At 35.6% G+C, this 15999-nt stretch overlaps 2 protein-coding genes across 2 annotated transcripts; one reads left to right on the forward strand and one right to left on the reverse strand.

Annotated features, from left to right (window-relative positions):
* Positions 1 to 118: 118 nt before the first annotated feature.
* On the reverse strand, positions 119 to 10702 carry emei (transmembrane protein 161-like emei). Its single transcript, XM_088034524.1, has 9 exons — positions 10611 to 10702; positions 10205 to 10561; positions 10077 to 10156; positions 6756 to 6971; positions 6589 to 6705; positions 6395 to 6535; positions 6173 to 6347; positions 352 to 606; positions 119 to 305 (listed from the first exon to the last, which is right to left on the reverse strand). Exons 1-9 carry the CDS (start codon positions 10611 to 10613, stop codon positions 186 to 188), a joined length of 1464 nt encoding a protein of 487 aa, XP_087890650.1. The 5' UTR covers positions 10614 to 10702; the 3' UTR covers positions 119 to 185.
* Positions 10703 to 10952: 250 nt separating this feature from the next.
* On the forward strand, positions 10953 to 15025 carry LOC148176660 (methylthioribose-1-phosphate isomerase). The gene is made up of 5 exons (XM_088034535.1): positions 10953 to 11084; positions 11132 to 11367; positions 14172 to 14544; positions 14586 to 14787; positions 14832 to 15025. The coding sequence occupies exons 1-5, from the start codon at positions 10953 to 10955 to the stop codon at positions 14948 to 14950; spliced, it is 1062 nt and encodes a 353-aa protein (XP_087890661.1). The 3' UTR covers positions 14951 to 15025.
* Positions 15026 to 15999: the final 974 nt, after the last annotated feature.

Here is a 15999-nt window from a genome sequence, read left to right on the forward strand (position 1 = left end):
ACATGTCACTGAAAATTACCCAGTTCCATCAAAATTTCACTTTTTTTTTAATTCAATAAATTTATTTTGTCAACCTTTGCATGATTAGGAAAATTAACCAACGAATTGAAGCAATCCGTTCACAAACTATACTTTTTCTTGTCCACTTTATTTCAAACAAATACCAACCCTACAATAAAAAATCCTTACATCACGGAAAAGTACGTCTGGTAAATGAGCCCCACGGAGGTCGTAGCAAAGTACACAAAACAACACCACCACGTCGAAAACCCCAACAGCCCCCTGAAGACTTCGGCCGAAAACACCTGAAAAAAGACGTTGAGTATAAAAAAGGGAGTTTTTGGGACTCACCGCTTTTAAATTCTCGAGTGCCAGATGAAACTCCGCGGCTGATTGGATGATTGATTCGGATGAACTGAAGGGGTCTAGAGATTTGGGCGCTGGGGGGCTGAGAGGACACTCGTTGGGGTCGGGGGGGTCTTTGAAGAGGCCGCTCCAGGTGTACTCCCCCAAAGTCTTGTACATGAAGGAGAGGACGAGGCACATGATGATGGGGATGATGTACTGGAGGGTTACCACGCAGAGGTAGTAGAAGACGGCTGCAATCTTTAATTTGGGCTTTAGTATTCATTATTTTTATACAGTCGAGGAGAAAAATTTTGGGCGTTAAATTTTTTTCGAATTTTCCTAAAATTCTCTCAATTTTTATTGCATTTTTAAGATTTTCTTTTTAGATATTTCTCAGAATATTTTTCTAGAATGTAGAAAGAATTCTTTAACAAAAATTGATTCAAAGCTTGAGAACCAAAATTGGAATTTTTTTATTCAAAATCGACACTGGCATCCGCCATTTTCGGCCATTTTTGAAAATTCGTAGTTTTGTTAATTCTGTGGTTATTTTAATAATTCTTCGTTTCTGCGTCCAAGTAGGTTAAATGTACGTAAAAAACGACTTATCTTTTAGATTCGAAGCTTAAGAACCAAAATTAGAATTTTTTCATTTAAAATCGACACTTTTTAGCGTCCTCCATTTTCGGTCATTTTCGAAAATTCGTATTTTTATTAATTCTGTGGTTATTTCAATAAATCCTCATTTCTACGTCCAAATGGGTTAAAAGTACAAGAAAATCGACTTATTTTGTAGATTCGAAGCTTGAGAATCAAGACTGGAATTTTTTATTAAAAATAGACATTTTTTTAATGCCCACAATTTTTGGTCATTTTTGAAAATTCGTATTTTTGTTAATTCTGTTGTTATTTCAACTATTCCTTGTTTCTACGTCCAAATGGGACAAAATTACAAGAAAATCGACTTATTTTTTAGATTCGAAGCTTGAGAACTACAATTGGAATTTTTTTGTTGAAAATTGCCACTTTTTGGCGTCCTCCATTTTCGGTCATTTTTGAAAATTTGTAGTTTTGTTAATTCTGTGGTTATTTCAATAAATTCTTGTTTCTACGTCGAAATGGGTTAAAAGTACAGGAAAATCGACTTATTTTGTAGATTCGAACCTTGAAAACCAAAATTGGAATTTTTTATTCAAAATCAACACTTTTTAACATCCACAATTTTCGGTCAATTTTGAAAATTCGTAGTTTGGTTAGTTCTGTGGTTATTTTAAAAATTCCTCGTTTCCACATCCAAATGGGTTAAAATACAAGAAAATCGACTTATTTTGTAGATTCGATTGACTTATTTTTTAGATTCGAAGCTTGATAGCCAAAATTGGAATTTTTTTATCGACACTTTTTCGCGTCCACGATTTTCGGTCATTTTTGAAAATTTGTAGTTTTGTTAATTCTGTGGTTATTTCAACAATTCTTTGTTTTTACGTCCAAATGGATTAAAAGTACAGAAAAATCGACTTATTTTTTTAGATTCGAAGCTTGAGAGCTAAAAATGTTTTTTTTATTCAAAATCGTCAGTTTTTAGCATCCACCATTTTCGGTCATTTTTGAAAGCACGTATTTTTGTTAATTCTGTGGTTATTTAAATAAATACTCGTTTCTACGTCCAAATGGGTCAAAAGTACAAGAAAATCGACTTATTTTTTAATTATTAATTAATTAATTTTAATTTTAATTAATTAATTTAACCCTTGAGAACCAAAATTGGAATTTTTTATTGAAAATCGACACTTTTAGCGTCCCAAATTGTTGGTCATTTTTGAAAATTCATAGATTTGTTAATTCTGTGGTTATTTTAATAAATCCTCATTTCTACGTCCAAATGGGTTAAAAGTACAGAAAAATCGACTTATTTTGTAGATTCGAAGCTTGAGAACCAAAATTGGATTTTTTTTATTGAAAATAGACATTTTTTAGTGCTCAAAATTTTCGGTCATTTTTAAAAAATCGTAGTTTAATTAATTCTGTGGTTATTTTAATAATTTCTCGTTTCTACGTCCAAATGGGTAAAATGTACAAGAAAATCGACTTATTTTGTAGATTGTAGGCTTGAGAATCAAAACTGGAATTTTTTATTAAAAATAGACATTTTTTAATGCCCACAATTTTCGGTCAATTTAGAAAATTCGTATTTTTGTTAATTCTGTGATTATTACAATAAATCCTCGTTTTCACATACAAATGGGTTGAATGTACGAGAAAAACGACTTATTTTTGAGATTTGAAGCTTGATAGCCAAAATTGGAATTTTTTTATTGAAAATCGACACTTTTTAGCGTCCACCATTTTCGGTCAACTTTGAAAATTCGTAGTTTGGTTAATTCAGTGGTTATTTCAACAATTCCTCGTTTCCACATCCAAATGGGTTAAATAAACGAGAAAAACGACTTATTTTTGAAATTCGAAGCTTCAGAACCAAAATTGGAATTTTTTATTCAAAATCGACACATTTTAGCGTCCACTATTTTCGGGCATTTTTGGAAAATCGTAGTTTTGTTAATTCTGTGGTTATTTCAACAATTCCTCGTTTCTACGTCCAAATGGGTTAAAAGCTTAGGGAAATCAACTCCTTTTTTAGATTCGAACCTTGAGAGCCGAAATTGGAATTTTTTATTCAAAATCGACACTTTTTAGCGTCCATAATTTTCGATAATTTTTGAAAATTCGTAGTTTCGTTAATTCTGTGCTCATTTTAACAATTCCTCGTTTCTACGTCCAAATGGGTTAAAAGCACAAGAAAATCGACTTATTTTGTAGATTCGAACCTTGAGAGCCGAAATTGGAATTTTCTATTGAAAATCGACACTTTTTAGCGTTCACCATTTTTGGTCAATTTTGAAAATTCGTAGTTTTGTTAATTCTGTGGTTATTTCAATAAATCCTCGTTTCTACGCCCAAATAGGTTAAAAGTACAGGAAAATCGACTTATTTTGTAGATTCGAACCTTGAGAACCAAAATTGGAATTTTTTATTCAAAATCGACACTTTTTAACGTCCACAATTTTCGGTCAATTTTGAAAATTCGTAGTTTGGTTAGTTCTGTGGTTATTTTAAAGATTCCTCGTTTCCACATCCAAATGGGTTAAAAGTACAAGAAAATCGATTTATTTTGTAGATTCGAAGCTAGAGAATCAAAACTGGAATTTTTTATTAAAAATAGACAATTTTTAATGCCCACAATTTTCGGTCATTTTAGAAAATTCGTATTTTTGTTAATTCTGTGGTTATTTCAATAAATCCTCGATTCTACGTCCAAATGGGTCACAAGTACAAGAAAATCGGCTTATTTTTTAGATTCGAAGCTTGAGAAAAAAAATTGGAATTTTTTATTGAAAATCGACACTTTTTAGCGTCCACCATTTTCGATCATTTTTGAAAATTTGTAGTTTTGTTAATTCTGTGGTTATTTCAACAATTCCTTGTTTCTACGTCCAAATGGATTAAAAGTACAGGAAAATTGATTTATTTTTTAGATTCGAAGCTTGAGAGCTAAAAATGGATTTTTTTATTCAAAATCGTCAGTTTTTAGCGTCCACCATTTTCGGTCATTTTTGAAAATTCGTAGTTTTGTTAATTCTGTGGTTATTTAAATAAATCCTAGTTTCTACGTCCAAATAAGTTGGAAGTTCAAGAAAATCGACTTATTTTTTAGATTCCAATCTTGAGAAGCAAAATTGGATTTTTTTATTGAAAATCGACACTTTTTAGCGTTCCCAATTTTCGTTCATTTTTGAAAATTTGTAGTTTTGTTAATTCTGTGGTTAATTTAACAATTCCTGGTTTCTACGTCCAAATGAGTTAGAAGTTCAAGAAATTCGACTTATTTTTTAGATTCGAAGCTTGAGAAGCAAAATAGGAATTTTTTATTCAAAATCGACACTTTCTAGCGTCCACAATTTTCGGTAATTTTTGAAAATTCGTAGTTTTGTTAATTCTGTGGTTATTTAAATAAATCCTCGTTTCTACGTCCAAATGGGTTAAAAGTACAGGAAAATCGACTTATTTTTTAGATTCGAAGCTGGTGAACCAAAATTGAAATTTTTTATTCAAAATCGACTCTTTGTAGTGTCCCCAATTTTCGGCAATTTTTGAAAATTCGTAGTTTTGTCAATTCTGTGGTTATTTTAACAATTCCTCGTTTCTACGTGCAAATGGGTTAAAAGTACAAGAAAATCGACTTATTTTGTAGATTCGAACCTTGAGAACCAAAATTGGATTTTTTTATTGAAAATCGCCACTTTTTAGCGTTCCCAATTTTCGTTCATTTTTGAAAATTTGCAGTTTTGTTAATTCTGTGGTTAATTTAACAATTCCTGGTTTCTACGTCCAAATGAGTTAGGAGTTTAAGAAAATCGACTTATTTTTTAGATTCGAAGCTTGAGAAGCAAAATAGAAATTTTTTATTGAAAATCGACACTTTTTAGTGTCCCCAATTTTCGGTCATTTTTGAAAATTCTTAGTTTTGTTAATTCTGTGGTTATTTTCATAAATCCTCGTTTCTACGTCCAAATGGATTAAAAGCACAGGAAAATCGACTTATTTTGTAGATTCGAACCTTGAGAACCAAAATTGGATTTTTTTATTGAAAATCAACACTTTTTAGCGTTCCCAATTTGCGTTCATTTTTGAAAATTTGCAGTTTTGTTAATTCTGTGGTTAATTTAACAATTCCTGGTTTCTACGTCCAAATGAGTTAGAAGTTCAAGAAAATAGACTTATTTTTTAGATTCAAAGCTTGAGAAGCAAAGAAGGAATTTTTTATTCAAAATCGACACTTTCTAGCGTCCACAATTTTCGGTAATTTTTGAAAATTCGTAGTTTTGTTAATTCTGTGGTTATTTCAATAAATCTTCGTTTCTACGTCCAAATGGGTTAAAAATAGAGGAAAATCGACTTATTTTGTAGATTCGAACATTGAGAACCAAAATTGGAATTTTTTATTGAAAATCGACACTTTTTAGCGTCCACAATTTTCGGTAATTTTTAAAAATTCGTAGTTTTGTTAATTCTGTGATTATTTCAATCAACCCTCGTTTCTACGTCCAAATGGGCTAAAAGTACAAGAAAATCGACTTGTTTTTTAGATTCGAAGCTTGAGAACTAAAATTGGAATTTTTTCTTGAAAATAGACATTTTTTAGTGCCCATATTTTTCGGTCATTTTTGAAAAATCGTAGTTTTGTTAATTCTGTGGTTATTTCAATATTTGCTCGTTTCTACATTCAAATAAGTCAAAAGTACAAGAAAATCGACTTATTTTTTAGATTCGAAGCTTGAGAAGCAAAATAGGAATTTTTTATTCAAAATCGACACTTTTTAGCGTTCACCATTTTTGGTCAATTTTGAAAACGCGTAGTTTTGTTAATTCTGTGGTTATTTTAATAAATCCTCGTTTCCACATCCAAATGGGTCAAAAGTCCAAGAAAATAGACTTATTTTTTTCGAAACTAGAGAGCAAAAATTGGAATTTTTTATTCAAAATCGTCAGTTTTAGCATCCGCCATTTTCGGTCATTTATTAAAATTTGTTAGTTCAGTGGTTATTGTGATAATTTAGATTTTCTGTTAATTATCCCCTCTTTTTATACAGTCCCGAACAAAAAAATGTAGAACGTAAAATAGACCAATCAAACGACATATTTTTTCCCGGCGACTGTACATCAGGCGTTGGAAAACCGAATTTAAAAAAAAATGAAATAGGCCATGACTTTCAAGGAGATCTTGATAACACTCATTCTTCAATTGTTTTTCTGTAACGCCGCCTACCTTTTTTTGGTACTCAATGTTGGTAATCCTCCCAGCCTCCTTCTTCTGTTCCTGCGTCCTATTGTAGGCCATATCCAAGTAGGCCTGGAGGTACCACGGCATGAGTACCAACTTAAAAACAGCCGTACCAACAATACTGACGATCCTCAGAGTCTCGAAGCCGTGCGGAGTCAAACTGGAAAAACCCATTTCGGTACTTCAACCCCCAAAATTTGGACTTACAGTGGTCCAGTCATCCCCGAGAAAACCCGCACTGTTAAATAAGTCCTCGCGACCGGTTTGATCCAGAAGACGACCAAGACGAACGGGAGGGCGAAGCTGATGTTCAACACGATTTGAACCAGTTTGCGCTCTCTGAAGTACCTAGAAGAAGAGGAGGGTAAACTGGGGGTTGTTCAAGGGGCGGAGCGCCTTACTTGAGCAAATCCCAGTGCATTTTCGCCACGCGGAGTCCGGGGAAGGTGAAGAGCGCGCCGAGGATTCCGCACCAGAGAGCTATGAAGAACTTGAGGACGATTTTCGACGCGGGGCCGCTGGAAAATAATCAAGATGGCTACTAGCAACACAAACAAAACAAACTTACGAAGAATTGAGGCCCTGTTTGGTGAGGAACGTCGATGCGCTGTTGTTAAAACTGTTGTACGCCTCCTCCAGCCCCAATTCTAGAGTATTCTCGTCCACAATCAAAATCATCATTGCGATAAGGAGGTAAGTGAACCCCATGACGATGCAGGTGGAGCGCTCCCCCACGGATTCCTCCCCCTTGAAGTACTGCACGGTGAGACTTAGCAGCAGTTTTCTGGGGCCACGTTAAGGAAGATTTTGATTATTTACAATTCAATTAGGAGCTTCGACAATGACACTTGTATTGTTTTATAGATAAATCTTCAAAGTCCGTCTCTGATTTATTTGAATTTTTTCCGGTTGTTGGTCTCCCAGTTATAGTCACTCAAAGTCACGTAGAGTCAAAATGACAAGAAATTGGCAATTGGGCCCAATTTTTCCTAATATGGTCCTGGAATTTCAATGACAGTTCGTTAATTTCAAAGCCAAAAGTTCACAGTCCACCTATGATTTTTTTCAAATTTTTTCGTTGGTTAGTCTAGTGAAAATATCTAGAAATGTGACAGTTTTTCAAATGGGCCCAATAATACTTAACACGGGCCTGGAATTTCAATGATAATTACATAATTTTAAAGCTAAATCTTCAGAGTTCGTCTCTGATGTCTTTAAACATTTTTTGTTCAATTGTTTGTCAGTTATACTAACTTGAAGCCACATCTACTAAAAATAATAAAAAATTTTTAAAAATTCGGTCCAATATTTTCTAACACGACCCTGGAATTTCAATGGCAGTTATGTACGTTTAAAGCTAAATCTCAAGAGTCCATCTCTGAATCCTTTCAATTTTTTCCGTTAGTTAGTTTCCCAGTTACCGCAATTTAAACTGGCGTCGACTCAAAATAACAAGAAATTTAAGGGTTTCGAAATTGGGCCCAATAATTCCTAATATGGTCCTGGAATTTTAATGACAGTTAGATAATTTCGAAGCCAAAACTTCACAGTCCATCTCTGATTTCTTTCAAATTTTTCCGTTCGTTAGTTTTCCAGTTGTAGCAATTTAAACACGCGTCTAGTGAAAATAACTAGAAATGTGACAGTTTTGCAAATGGGCTTAATAGTTTTTAACACGGGCCTGGAATTACCATGATAATTACATAAATTTAAAGCCAAATCTCCAGAGTCCGTCTTTGATGTCTTTGAACATTTTTCGTTAATTAGTTTGCCAGTTATACCAACTTGAAGCCACATCTGCTAAAAATAATACAAAATATAAGAAAATTGCAATTCGGTCCAATATTTTCTAATACAGTCCTGGTGTAACAATGACAGTTACACTATTTTTAAGTTAAATTTTAAGAGTTTTAATTTTCTCTAATTTTTTCCGTGTTTTAATTTTCCATAAATAATCACCCAAACGTCAAAGTATTATATAACTGCCATTAAAACTCCAGGACCATATTAGGAAATATTGGGCCCATTTTCAAAACCGTTAAATTCCAAGTTATTTTCACTAAACGAGAAGTTAAGTTGTTATAAATGGAAAAAAATTTAAAAAAATCAGAGATGGACTGTGAAGTTTTGGCTTCAAAATTATTTAATTGTCATTGAAATTTCAGGACCATATTAGGAAATATTAGGCCCAATCTCAAAACCGTTAAAATTCTTATTTTCACAAGACGTGGGCGTAACTGGGAAACTTGATCAACGAAAAAATTTTAAAATTTTAAAGTCAAAATGTCTTAGTCGATCTCTCAATTTTTTTCTGTTTTATTTTTTTAATTAGAACCACCCAAACGTCAAAGTAGAAAAATTAGAATTTTACAGTCCGGTCCTCGAATTTCTACATCCATAATAAGAGTCCAACTCTGACTGTTTCTGTTGCTGGTCATGGGACAAATCCGACCCTGTAATCTCAATAAAAGTACGCAAATTTTCAGAGTCCACCTCTGTGTTCTTTCAAATTTTTCCGCCTGTTACTTCTCCAGTTATACCAACTTGAACACACGTCAACAAAAAATAACTCGAAATGTGACAGTTTTACAATTCGGCTCAATATTTTCTAACACGGGTCTGGAATTTCAATGACAATTATGTAAGTTTAAAGCTAAATTTTGAGAGTCCATCTCTGAATTCTTTAAAATTTTTCGGTTGGTTAGTTTGCCAGTTGCAGCAACTTAAACTAACGTCTAAAAAAATAACTAGGAATTTGACAGTTTTGCAAATGGGCCCAATAATATTTAACACGGGCCTGAAATTTTAATGATAATTATATAATTTTAAAGCTAAATCTTCAGAGTCCATCTCTGAATTCTTTAAAAATTTTCCGTCGGTTACTTCTCCAGTTATAGCAAGTTAAAACACACGTCAACCAAAAGTAACTCGAAATTTGACAGTTTTACAATTCGGCCCAAAATTTTCTAACACGGGTCTGAAATTCCAAAGAAAATTATATAAATTTAAAGCTAAATATTGGGAGTTCATCTCTGAATTCTTTCAAACTTTTTCGTTGGTTAATTTCCCAGTTATCGCAACTTAAACTGGCGTAAAGTCAAAATAACTAGAAATTAAAGGGTTTCGAAATTGGGCCTAATATTTCCTAATATGGTCCTGGAACTTTAATGACAGTTAGATAATTTCGAAGCTAAAACTTCACAGTCCATCTCTGATTGCAATTGCAGCAATTTAAACAAAAATTTGAACATTTTTCGTTAATTAGTTTACGAACTTGAAGCCACACAGAAATTTAAGAAAATTGCAATTCGGTCCAATATTTTCTAATACAGTCCTGGTGTAATGACAGTTACACCATTTTGAAGTCAAATTTTCAAAGTCTCTCTCTAATTTTTTCTGTGTTTTAATCTTACATTTATAACCACCCAAACGTCAAAGTGTTATATAACCGTCATTAGATAATTCCAGGACCATATTAGGAAATTTTGGGCCCATTCTCAAAATCGTTAAATTTCTAGTTATTTTCACTAAACGTGTTGGTTTGGTATAACTAGAAAATGAACCAATGGAAAAAATTGAAAATTTTGAAGCCAAAATTTCAGTCGATCCCGCTCAAATTTTTTCTGTGTTTTAATTTTCCAATTATAACCACCCAAACGTCAAAGTAGAAAAATTAACAATATTGCAGTCCGGTCCTGTTGTGACGTTTCTGTTGCTGGTCATTGGGCAAATCCGACCCTGTAATCTCAATCTCTGCCTTCTCCTAGACTTTCCCAGTTAAGTAACTACTCGGCTCGCTGCCGCTCGCCTGACCAAAGTTGGTAGTACTGTTTTATGACGTCACGATAACCCCAGGCCAACTGCGATAGTGAGTATAAATAAAGGATACACTGAGAACAGCAGGACGAGTCCGCACCACATCATGCTCAAATTGACCTCATCCTTGAGCGGAAACCACGTCTGGTAGACCTACAACGCTTGATACACAAACAACAATTCCAAAAATCGCATAAATACCTCACTAATAACGTAGACGACGACCGCGTAGACTGTGAAATCCACCAGCCACTGGTACTCCGCGTAATACCTAAGATGCACCACGTCCAGTCTCGTCACTTTGGCCGTCTCCAGCGCCACATCCAAACTCCTGGGGATGTGGAACGTCTCGGCCGCCTTCCCGTTCGCCTGCGCTTTGCCCCCTTTCTTCGTCTTGGGGATGCTCGCCAACTGCCTCAACTCCGCGTCCGTGGGGTACAAATACCTCATGAGCCCCGTGGAGCACAGCAGCCACCTCGCGAACGACCAGTGCTGCCCCAACTTCTGGATCACGCTGATCATCACCAGCGTGATGACCAACTGAGCCCCCAGCAGCGCCTGCAACAGCCCCCTTGCGAAAAAACGAAGGAAAACCCCCAAAACTCACCATTTTCTCGTGATTCTTGTACCGAACTAAGCCATGCTGGTTCCGAGAGTTTTTATTTATAGCGGACCTAACCTATAAATGGTCGTATTTTTAGCCACGAAACTTTACATAATATCAATGGTGCAACGAAAACAGTCGAAAATCAATCAAATTACCGGCGAAATCGCGAGTCCCACTTCCGGCGACGCGGCCCCAATGACAGTTGGAGCGCCGTTTCCGGTCGCGTAATTAATCTCAATTCGGTGATAACGCAAAGCTAGCACCGCGCCATTCGTCGTTTTCTTGCAGATTCACCACGGAGAACCACATGACCGCAGTTGCCACTTTGAGGTTAGGGCAGACATGTCTCTGAGGGCTATCAAGTACGAGGCCAACGCGCTGGAGATCCTCGATCAGCTGCTGCTGCCGGCGCAGTCCAAATACGTGCAAGTGAAAGGAGTGGAGGATGGCTGGAAAGTGATCAATAAAATGCAGGTATGTGAAGAGAGGACGCAGCGCCGGTGAAAATCGAGCTTTTCTAGGTTAGGGGGGCCCCGGCGATCGCGATTGTCGGCTGTTTGAGTCTGGCGGTGGAGCTGCGGGGTCAGAGTTACGCGTCGAAGAAGGACTTGCGGCAGGATGTCGAGGGGAAGTTGAATTATTTGGTGTCTTCGAGGCCCACGGCGGTGAACATGAAGATAGCGGCGGACGAGCTGATCACGTTGGCGAATAAGTTGCACGAGGATGAGGCGGTGGCGTTGGAGGAGATGAGGACGAAGTGAGTTGGTAGCACTGGCTGTCAAAACTTGGTGTTTGTGTTTAGACTAAATACTTTCTAAGCCGGTCCTGCAAATTGTGTGTGATTTCAGCGAAAGTCACATCATTGTAAAGTCAAATTTACAGAGTCCGTCTCTGCTTTCTTTCATATTTTTTGAATTATTAGTCCCCCAGTTATGACCACTTAAAGTCAGAGAAGTTACAATTTTCAAGGAGTCACAATTTAGGCCCATTATTGTCCAATCCAACCTTGGAATTACAATGACAGTCCTATTATTTTAAAGCTGAATGTTTAAAGTCCGCCTCTGATTTATTTGAGACTTTTTCGGTTGTTGGTCTCCCAGGAATGGTAACTTAAAGTCACATGTAGTCAAAATGACTAGAAATTTACCAATTTGGTAATTGGGCCCAATATTTTCTAGTACGGGCCTGGAATTTGAATGACAGTTATACAACTTTAAAGTCAAAACTTCACAGTCCATCTCTGATTTCTGTCAATATTTTTCGTTTGTTAGTTTCCCAGTTATAGCTTAAACTCTCGTCTAGTGTAAATAACTAGAAATTTAAGGGTGTTGTAATTTGCTCTAATATTTTCTAATCCGGTCCTGGAATTTTAATGACAAGTATATAACTTTACAGCTAAATCTTCAGAGTCCATACCTGGATATCATTCAATTTTTTCCGTTTGTTGGTTTTCCAGTTACAGCAACTTAAACTTAAATTTCGTGGTTTTCAAGTTGGGCCCAATATTTCCAAATATGGTCCTGGAATTTAACTGAAAGTTATATCATTTTGAAGCTAAAACTTTTCAGTAATTTTTACAAACCTTCACAGGCCATCTCTGATTTTTTTCAAATTTTTCAGTTGGTTAATTTTCCAGTTATAGCAACTTAAACTCACGTTTTGTGAAAATAACTAGAAATTTAACAGTTTTGAGATTGGGCCAAATATTTCCTAATAAGATCCTGGAATTTCAATGAAAGTTGTATAATTTTCAAGCTAAAACTTCACAGTCTATCTCCGATTTTTTTCATTACTAGTTTTTCAGTTATACCAACTTAAACTCAGGTCTAGTGAAAATAACTAGAATTTGGTGATTCTCAAGTTGGGCTCAATATTTCCAAATTTGGTCCTGGAATTTCAATGAAAGTTATATAATTTTGAAGCTAAAAATTCACAGTCCATCTTTGATTGTTTTTAAATTTTTCAGCTGGTTCGTTTTCCAGTTGTACCAACTTACACTCACGTCTTGTGAAAATAACTAGAAATTTAACGGTTTTGAGATTGGGCCCAATATTTCCTAATATGGTCCTGGACTTTCAATGAAAGTTATATCATTTTGAAGCTAAAATTTCACAGTCTAATTCCGTTTCTTTTCAAATTTTTTTGATTACTAGTTTTTCAGTTATACCAACTTAAACTAGGTCTAGTGAAAATAACTAGAAATTTAACAGTTTTGAGATTTTGCCCAATATTTCCTAATATGATTCTGGAATTTCAATGAAAGTTATATAATTTTGAAGCTGAAAATTCGCAGTCAATTCTGATTTATTTCAAATTTTTCCGCTGGCTCGTTTCCCAGTTGTACCAACTTACACTCACGTCTTGTGAAAATAACTAAAAATTTAACGGTTTTGAGATTGGGCCTAATATTTCCTAATAGGCCCCTGGAATTTCAATGACAGTTATATAAATTTGAAGCCAAAACGTCACAGTCCGTCTCTGATTTTTTTTTTCAAATTTTTACGATTGTTAGTTTTCAAGTTATACCAACTTAAACTCACGTCTAGTAAAAATGACTAGAAATTTTGTGGTTTCCAAGTAGGGCCCAATATTTTCAAATATGGTCCTGGAATTTTAATAAAAGTTATATCATTTTTAAGCTGAAACTTCGCAGTCCCTCTCTGACTTTTTTTCACATTTTTCTGCGGGTTAGTTTCCCAGTTGTAGTAACTTGAACTCACATCTAGTGAAAATAACTAGAAATTTAACGGATTTTAGATCGGGTTCAATATTTTCAAATACGGTCCTGGAATTTCAATGAAAGTTATATAATTTTGAAGCCAAAACGTCACAGTCCGTCTCTGATTTTTTTTCAAATTTTTCTGCAGGATAGTTTCATCTGGTTGTAGTAACTTAAACTCACATTTAGTAAAAATAACTTCAAATTTAGAGGTTTCCAAATTGGGTAAAATAATTCCTAATACAGTCCTGGAATTTAAATGGCAATTATATAATTTTCAAGACAAAACTTCACAGTCCATCCCTGTTTTTTTTCAATTTTTTTCGATTGTTAGTTTTCCAGTCATACCAACTTAAATTCACGTCTAGTCAAAATAACTGTAACGGTTTTGAGATTGGGCCTAATATTTCCTAATAGGCTCCTGGAATTTCAATGACAGTTATATAAATTTGAAGCCAAAACGTCACAGTCCTTCTCTGATTTTTTTTTCAAAATTTTCCGATTGTTAGTTTTCCAGTTGTACCAACTTAAACTCACGTCTAGTGAAAATAACTAGAAATTTGGTATTTTTTAAATCGGGCCCAAAATTTCCTAATACAGACCTGGAATTACAATGACATTAATACTATTTTGAAGCCAAATCTTCAGAGTCCACCTCTGCATTCTTCTAGATTTTTCTTCTTGTCCGTCATCCAGTTATGGTCAGTCAAAAATTCCAAAGACGGTTCTGAATAGTTAAGTAACTACTCGGCTCGCTAACGCTCTCCTCTATTGTGTGACCTTAACCAGTTTAGAAGTTTGTTGGTTTTAGAGACATTAAAGTCACTGCATGAATTTTGCAGCTTCATCAGCGCAATCGAAGCCATGCTCAGCAAAGACATCGCCGACAACAAAGCCATCGGCAACTTCGGCGCCCTGGAAATCCTCTCCGGCGTCCCCGGCGACAACCTCGTCCGCCTCCTCACGCACTGCAACACCGGCTCGTTAGCCACCGCCGGCTACGGCACCGCCCTCGGCGTCATCCGCCGCCTCCACGAGCTCAAGCGCCTCGAGCACGTCTACTGCACCGAAACGCGCCCGTACAACCAAGGCGCCCGCCTCACCGCCTACGAGCTCGTCCACGAGAAGATCCCCGCCACCCTCATCGTGGACAGCATGGTGGCGGCGCTGATGAAGACGCGCAGCATCTCCGCCGTCGTCGTGGGGGCCGATCGGGTAACTCTTTGCTGCTCTCCTCCTCGAAACTGTCTTTTAAGGTTGCAGCGAATGGAGACACGGCGAATAAGATAGGAACGTATCAAATCGCGGTCTTGGCGAAGTTCCATGGGGTGCCGTTTTACATCGCCGCCCCTTTTACGTCCATTGATATGAAGATTTTGAGTGGGGATCATATCGTCATCGAGGAGCGGCCGGATCACGAGATGACGCACGTGGGGGAGCATAGAATTGCGGCCAAAGGTGAATCCACTCGCTGATTTCCTTTATAACTCCTTTTGCTGCAGGAATTAGTTGTTGGAATCCCGCGTTTGATGTGACTCCTGCGAGTTTGATCGCGGGGATCATCACAGAGAAAGGAGTCTTCCGGCCACAAGAAATTCAGAAGCAGTTCCAGCAGGATTAACAGTTTTCGAGAAATTTTACTTGTATATTATGTATTTTGCTATTTCCTGGTATTTTAATACAAGGTTTTAATTATTGTATTTGAATTTCCCGCGCGACGAAGAGCGTTTTGTCTGACTAGGGCGCAAATTTCGTTCAGACTCGATGTTTTCTAATCCGGTGCTAACAGTACGGCCCTGACTTTTTTGAGATATTTTATTAAAATAACAAAAAATTGACAATTTTGACAACTAGTAAGGCCCCTTCAGAACACTTTGTTTTTTAAGCATTTTACCCCTGTTTGTAACGGTCTTTTTAAAAAGTTAAGTTTTTCAATGTATCCTTAAAAAAGTTAAAATTAATATTTTTCAAAGGTTTTGCCCTAATTTTAAAGGTAAATTTAAAAAACAGATATTTCAAGAATTCTGTTGTGTGAAATTGATGTAAAAACTATTTATTATGCTACTATTAATGCATGATTTGTCGACTGAAATCATGCATTAATAAATGATTTAATGTGTTCATTATAGGCAACCAATTACACACGCAACTGCGGACACATCGTACACATAACCTCACTTTGGTGTCGTATTTTTGGTTGCATAACCACCTTTGTACCAATTTTATTTTTTTGGTGATTTTTTTCAATAAGCGATCACCAAAAAAGTTTTGTTTTATAATTCTAAAGCCAAAACTTCTGCGTTTTCTTTTAAATTTAAATTCACGTCTAGTGAAAATAACTAGAAATTTGACAGTTTTACAATTCGGTTTACTATTTTCTAACACGGACCTGGAATTTCAATGACTATTATATAAGTTTAAAGCGAAATTTTGAAAGTCGATCTCTGATTTCTTTCAAATTTTTTTAATTGTAATTTAAATGTAATACTAACTAATTTAAATGTAATAATAACTGTAATTTAAATCAAATTCATACTATCATGAAGCCTAAAATTGTAGGCGCATCTATAATTTCTACCAGAATTTTAACAATGTTAATCGTGTATTTTTTGATACGGCCCTCGAAGTTTCATTAATAATCCCATTATTTTCAGAGCCCGTCTCTGTTTT

The sequence above is a fragment of the Gnatocerus cornutus genome, chromosome 4 (genome assembly GCF_029298725.1).
Source record: "Gnatocerus cornutus isolate USDA-ARS CGAHR chromosome 4, icGnaCorn1.1, whole genome shotgun sequence".
NCBI lineage: Eukaryota > Metazoa > Arthropoda > Insecta > Coleoptera > Tenebrionidae > Gnatocerus > Gnatocerus cornutus.

Coding starts and splice junctions, on each gene's coding strand:
- emei (XM_088034524.1), bottom strand. Junction 6,972..10,076: donor CTCGTCCTGCTGTTCTCAGT/GTATCCTTTATT, acceptor ACGTGGCCCCAG/AAAACTGCTGCTAAGTCTCA. Junction 6,706..6,755: donor AAACAGGGCCTCAATTCTTC/GTAAGTTTGTTT, acceptor ATTATTTTCCAG/CGGCCCCGCGTCGAAAATCG.
- LOC148176660 (XM_088034535.1), top strand. CDS start 10,953: ATGTCTCTGAGGGCTATCAAGTACGAGGCCAACGCGCTGGAGATCCTC. Junction 11,085..11,131: donor AAGTGATCAATAAAATGCAG/GTATGTGAAGAG, acceptor GAGCTTTTCTAG/GTTAGGGGGGCCCCGGCGAT. Junction 11,368..14,171: donor TTGGAGGAGATGAGGACGAA/GTGAGTTGGTAG, acceptor TGAATTTTGCAG/CTTCATCAGCGCAATCGAAG.